Source organism: Telmatherina bonti (assembly GCF_933228915.1).
Source record: "Telmatherina bonti genome assembly, chromosome: 18".
NCBI lineage: Eukaryota > Metazoa > Chordata > Actinopteri > Atheriniformes > Telmatherinidae > Telmatherina > Telmatherina bonti.
Window position 1 is genome coordinate 20,830,965 of NC_136616.1, and position 6,000 is coordinate 20,836,964.

The 6,000-nt window shown below is 37.7% G+C and overlaps 1 protein-coding gene across 1 annotated transcript; it reads left to right on the top strand.

Annotated features, from left to right (window-relative positions):
* Positions 1 to 517: 517 nt before the first annotated feature.
* On the top strand, positions 518 to 4,044 carry cnpy4 (canopy FGF signaling regulator 4). The gene is made up of 6 exons (XM_079257367.1): positions 518 to 642; positions 782 to 908; positions 1,171 to 1,267; positions 1,411 to 1,533; positions 1,780 to 1,897; positions 3,562 to 4,044. The coding sequence occupies exons 1-6, from the start codon at positions 561 to 563 to the stop codon at positions 3,684 to 3,686; spliced, it is 672 nt and encodes a 223-aa protein (XP_079113493.1). The 5' UTR covers positions 518 to 560; the 3' UTR covers positions 3,687 to 4,044.
* Positions 4,045 to 6,000: the final 1,956 nt, after the last annotated feature.

A 6,000-nucleotide genomic window follows, 5' to 3' on the forward strand; every position in this document is an offset into this window, starting at 1 on the left:
TGATTATTTTATAACTATTGATTGAATTAGTATCTAATTAAATTCTAAAATAATCAAGATTAAACATTGAACGATTGTTTTTTTAAACAGTATTTGTCTTAGAACTGGAGTACCTTAAGATGTCTTATTAATAATAATAATAATAATAATAATAATAATAATAATAATTATTATTATTATTATCATTATTATTATTGTTATTGTTGATATTAATCATAATAATCATAACCATAATAAAATATTGTTGTTGTTATATCACTCTAACATAAATCATCAATTAATTTCTTAATATCTTTATGATATTTTCTACATGTAGTCTGATCATGTTTTTGTTGTCTAACTGCGTGTTTGTGAGTAATTATTTTGTAAACAAGATCTTGGTTTGCATTTTTCTATCGATAATGAGTTTGATTCCTGAGTTTGATACATCCGCTATCGACAAGTCAAGTCTGTTTAATGCAGTGCGCATGCGTAGCAGCAATGCCGATGTGGCTGCTGGTGTGATGCTCGAGTTTGAGCTGGTTTTAGTTCGTTTAAACGCTTTTATATTAACAACCAAGATGAAAGTTTTTATTTTGATCTTGTTTAGTGTCTGCAGCTTTGTTACAGCAGACGAAGAAAGACTTCCAAATAAATGCGAAGGTAGAATGACAAAATGATACTTTTACTTTTCTTCAGCTGTGTTTGATTTGTTTACAAATGCATGAGTGATGCAAATGGTCAGTTTGCTCTGTTTAGCCTGTCTGTAAAGCTTTAAGGGATGTATCTTCCTGTGTGTCAGTGTGTAAGTTTCTGACAGATGAGCTGCAGGAAGCTCTGGAGAGAAGTGGTCGATCCAAAGAAGTGCTGGAGGTGGGAGAAGTTTTGGACACAGGCAAGAGAAGAAGAAAGATCAAATACAACACCTCGTAAGTTATATCAACACCTAAAAGACAAATTAATCCTCTCATAGGCTGAATACCTTTTGTTACTTATATTTTATTAGAAAACATATGACAAAAAAGTGGAAATGATATGAAACAGTGGTTTACAAGCTGTAAATTGTCCATTTCACTGAGCTATTTCTGTACAGTCTGGTCATCATAAAGACCATTAAGACTTCTGGAAAGCCCAAACTTCTCACTTTTGTGTTTTTAGGAAGCCATGATCTATAAATATGTTTTTATTTAGGGAAACCCGGTTGACTGAGGCTGTAGACAACATATGTGAGCGCATCCTGCAGTACAGCGTTCATGCAGAGAGGCCTGGCAGCCTCAGATATGCCAAGGTAAGATGTTTTCTCTCTGAACATACTCAGCAGGTCTTCCAAATGGTAAAATATAGCTTTTTTTTAGCATTAAAAAAAAAGATCCAAGCATGAGTCAGATTCTCAATGTCTTTGTTGTCTTTTATTTAAAATTGTGAGTGCAGGGCTCCAGTCAGACCATGACAACCCTGAAGAATCTGGTCCACAAAGGCGTTAAAGTGGACTTGGGTCTTCCTTTTGAGCTGTGGGATGAACCCTCTGTAGAGGTGTCTGTCATGAAAAAACAGGTGGGAGGACAAGCAGTGCTGTTTAATCCATTTTTAAATGTTAGAACACTGTCAAAGTTTATAGATTTTTACTTAATATATGCAAATATGATATATTCAATAAATATACATTGTAGTGAAATAAACCAAAACAGCAAAAATCTAGCAGTAATGTCACATTTATGAATTTAAGTCATTATTTCCCAATGATCGGGCGTCATATAGTATGAAATTTGACATTTCTGAAAGTTTGCCTTCTATGTTCAGTGTGAGACGATGCTGGAGGAGTATGAGGAGGTAGTGGAGGACTGGTACTTTCATCACCAGGACCAGAGGCTAGAAACCTTCCTATGTCAGAACCATGTCCTCAACTCAGCAGAGCAAGGTTTGACATGTTCAACATTTCTCAAGAAAAATGACAAATGTTTCTGCAGTACGAGAGTTTGTTTTCCCCTCTGTGGACATCTCTGTCTCGCTGTTATTTGATTTTTAATCTTTGATCTAAACAAATACAAGTGGTTTAGATTAGTGACCAAAAACAAACTAATTTATTTATTTTGAAAAGCTTTAACAAATGAAACAACTTCATAAAACATAACACAATATAAAAAATTGAGAGAGCTTTAGAGAAAACAGACCAAAAGCAGACCATTCTTTATTGTTAAATGTTAAGAGAAAGATACCTTACAAAATATTTTTAATAGTATTTATTAAAAATATTTATTGAAATTAAGCATTTAATAAATTGATGAAGGTCCAAAAAGGCAAATATCTGAAATAAGATGATTATATATATATATATATATATATATATATATATATATTTTTTTTTTTTTTTTTTTTTTTTAAATATATAATATATATATTTAAAACTAGGTAATTCTGTGTTTTATTTATTTTCATGTGTTTTATTTATTTCTACATCAAGGTATTTTTCATTTTTTTATTTATTCGTTTTGGCATTTTTACATATAGTTAATTTTTAAAAAATTTAAATTTTTTTAAATTAAAAAAAAATATATATATTTCCACATATATTTATTATTTTTGTATTTTCTCTACTGTATGGTAATAAGACAATTGCTTCCAGCCTACTTCTGCAGATTTTCCACCTGTGAGGACCAGATTCTTGCCTCTCTGACCTCTATGCTTTTCTTTTGCTCCGACTTGAGTTGGATAGAGTTGATGATTGTTAGTGATGAAGCCTTGAAGTCTTTCCGTCAATTATCTAATTATTTTCTCCTAAGGTTCAGATGCGCGCAACCCGCCCCCTGCTGCTCAAAGGCTGTACGGCAGCTAGATGTGTTAAGTCAGTATGTGACCGCAGTATGGGCATGGAGATATTTACTGTCTGGAACAAGAAATTAACTAATTTCTTATTTAATTATGCATTTTTCTCATGTGAGAACTAGTTAGTAAAGGTTTCTTAGCTAATTAAGTCTATTCAATATTCTCTGTTAGCGGTACACCTATCAAAGTGAACATCCTCCTTTACATCTGTAGTTGAGAAGAAGGCATGCTTCATCTAGAAAAGAAAAGTACTTGTAAATAGAGAACATCAATGATGTGCTTGTACAACTGGTGTATAGATAGTCTCCTTAGAACAGCCGTGATTTGTCATCGATTAAAGCTTGGCAAGCTAAATGTGAAACAGAAAACAACATGGCAGCAGTCAGCTGCTGGTTAATGCGCAGCCTGCAGAATGTAGCAGATCCACTGACTGCAATCATTCATGTTAGACTGCATTCTGGTTTTAGCATGTCAACAATCCTGTTGTGGTTTAATCACCCAAATGATCAATGTTTGTGTGTGTATATATGCTGGTTTTCTTTACTGGATAATTAGACACATTAGAAACAAATATTTTATATATAAAAATGTGTTTTACAGAAATTTAGGTTAAAGAGAAAAACTGATGGTAAAATCAAAACAGATTTTTTTTTTGCACATAAAGTTAGTGAAAACTGATATAACTGAATCTAGTGACACTTCTCTCTGCAAAGAAGACCCAGCTCCCTCCTCCTCATGTTTTTCCTCTCCTTGCCACAGACTGTCTGAGGGAGGTGTGGAAGGGAGACACGGGCAGCAACGGAGTGACTGAGGAGGCAAGAAGCACGGAGGAAGAGGAAGTGAAAAGGGAGGAAGGAAAGACGCACAATGGTGGAGAACTTTAAGAACACTTTGGATTATAGGACGCTCAGAAGACAACGCTACACCTCAGCTTTACACTGAGGCTGCAAACCAGTGGACTGAAGTCGAAAATGTGTAATTAATGAAACATGTTTTCCGCTGAACTCATGATCCAGGTCCATCTGTGGGAAACATTACAGATGAATTTTTGCTGTTTTTAGTGGTCTGCGGTGAATTACATGACACTTTATGCAGTTTGATATTAACTGTTTTCATTGTTTAAACTAGGGGTAGACAACTCTGGTTCCCTCGTGCCACAGTCCTGTAAATATTAGTTTCTCTGCTACAACACACCTGGCACACATCAGACCTAATAATCAGACTTGTGTTTTTTACACTACATGTCAGTATTTTTAACTCCAAACTTTTGTACTGAAATGCAATATGTACAGTTTTTATATGTCAAATAAAAAGCTTGACTGTGACATGCTATGTGCAGGTTTGGGCGCTGAAACTGTTTAATGCAACATTGTGCTGCTGCCGCTCGCTAATCAAGGCTGAGTAGCTTCAGGTGTGCTCCTCCTGACCTATGCTGACTGATTATCGGAGAAGCAACTGTAACACACCAAACGATGCCTCTTGCTTCTGTTTGTTTCACGTTCCCTTTTTACATTTTGTCTCATTTTGTGACAGTGGAGAGCTACACTTATCAAACCAAGCCGCTCTTTCTGTCCTATTCTGAGCTGGCCGCACTGGAAGCAAACTCGCAGCTTAAAGATCCCGATGGAAGTATTGCAGCAGAAGTTGAAGAGAACGAGGCTTACGTGGTGAAATGTCTGGAGGACAGCATCGAGGTTAAGATCAGAGCGCATTTGTTTGACGCTGGCCTGTCTGAGGAGCCCACACGACTGAGGCTTGGAGCTGCCAGTGCTGCAGAAGGGCCCTGCACCGCCAGGCTGTCTGCAGATGGAGAGTACGTTATCAGAGCTCCGCTGGATGAGTGTGGGAACAAACTGACGGTTGGTGAGCCTCTTCAAAGCCCAGCTGAACCGAAGTCAGATCGCAGTTGCTTAATGCTCCCACCTGGTGGTCTAACCTGTTGTGTGCTCTTTATGTGGCTCCAGTTTACAGAGAATGCTGCGGTGTTTGGCAACCTGCTTCTCTTCTTCTTTCCTCCATTATCACCCAGTGATGCTTTTCAAATGGGAGCTGCTCTTCCTGTGCTGTGCGAATATAAAAGGTACACTTAACCCTCTTTCCCCTCTAATACTCACTTAACTTGACTCTACTAGAGATTAAAGTACTGAAGGTCTCTTTGGGTGTGAAGAGGATAAACTGAATCAGAAATGAGTACATCAGAGCAGAGATCACCAACCCTGGTCCTCAAGGACCAGTGTCCTGCAGGTTTTCCAAGTGTTCCTGCTGGAACACACCTGTCTCAGACTCAGAAAAGCTTTGCACATGTCTGCTAAATACACATTCATTTGAATCAGGTGTGTTGCAGCAGGGATACTTGGACACCTGCAGGACACCGGTCCTCGAGGACCAGGATTGAGGACCCCTGCATCAGAGGGACAGGACATGACTGATACTCTTTGCTGACTAAGTCAGAAGCCAGTCTAAAATAGTTTGGCCATGTACAGAGAAGGGAAAGTGATTAGATTGGTTGGATACCAGAAAGGAGGCCTAGTCTAGGGGTGTCAGAATCCAGTCCTCAAGGGCCGGAATCCGGCAGGTTTTTGTTGTTTCCCTCCACCAATACAGCTTATTCAAATCAGTGGATCCAGCGGCAGCTTGTCAACCTGTTTGAGTGTCGGTCAGGTGTGTGTTGGAGCACAGAGACAACAAAAACCTGCAGGATACTGGCCCTCCAGGACTGCAGTTTGACACCCCTGGTCTAGAGGGATGATTTAGGATGTTGTGAAAGAAAACATGAAATTAGTTGGTATGGGAGAGGATACAGAAGATGGCATTAGATGGAGGAAGATGATTCACAATGGTGACCCCTGATGGAAACAACCAAAAAGGAAAAGATTAAGTTTTACAAACCCTTTTCATTACATAATTTTCAAGTAAAAAGTATTTCTCTAAACTAAGTTGCCCTGACAGAAAAAGTCTCCAGTTTTACTGCGTACTCTGACTTTGTTTTACGATCAAAGGGCTCATCACGAACACATCGAGGCCTAATGAGGACGTAACTGAAGAGGAAGTTGACTATAAAATTATTACATTAAAGTTATCTGGCTTGTTTATTGTTATAATCTGACCACATGTCATTGCTTTAATGTTATAGAAATGTTTTCTGATTTGAAGTCTTTTTCCGTGCAGAAAGTACTCGGTGAGTAGTGGAGCACTGAG

Excerpts from the sequence above, each read along its gene's own strand:
- cnpy4 (XM_079257367.1), top strand. The coding sequence starts at position 561 with ATGAAAGTTTTTATTTTGATCTTGTTTAGTGTCTGCAGCTTTGTTACA. Across the intron at positions 643-781 it reads ACTTCCAAATAAATGCGAAG|TGTGTAAGTTTCTGACAGAT; the intron begins GTAGAATGACAA and ends CCTGTGTGTCAG. Across the intron at positions 1,898-3,561 it reads CCTCAACTCAGCAGAGCAAG|ACTGTCTGAGGGAGGTGTGG; the intron begins GTTTGACATGTT and ends TCCTTGCCACAG.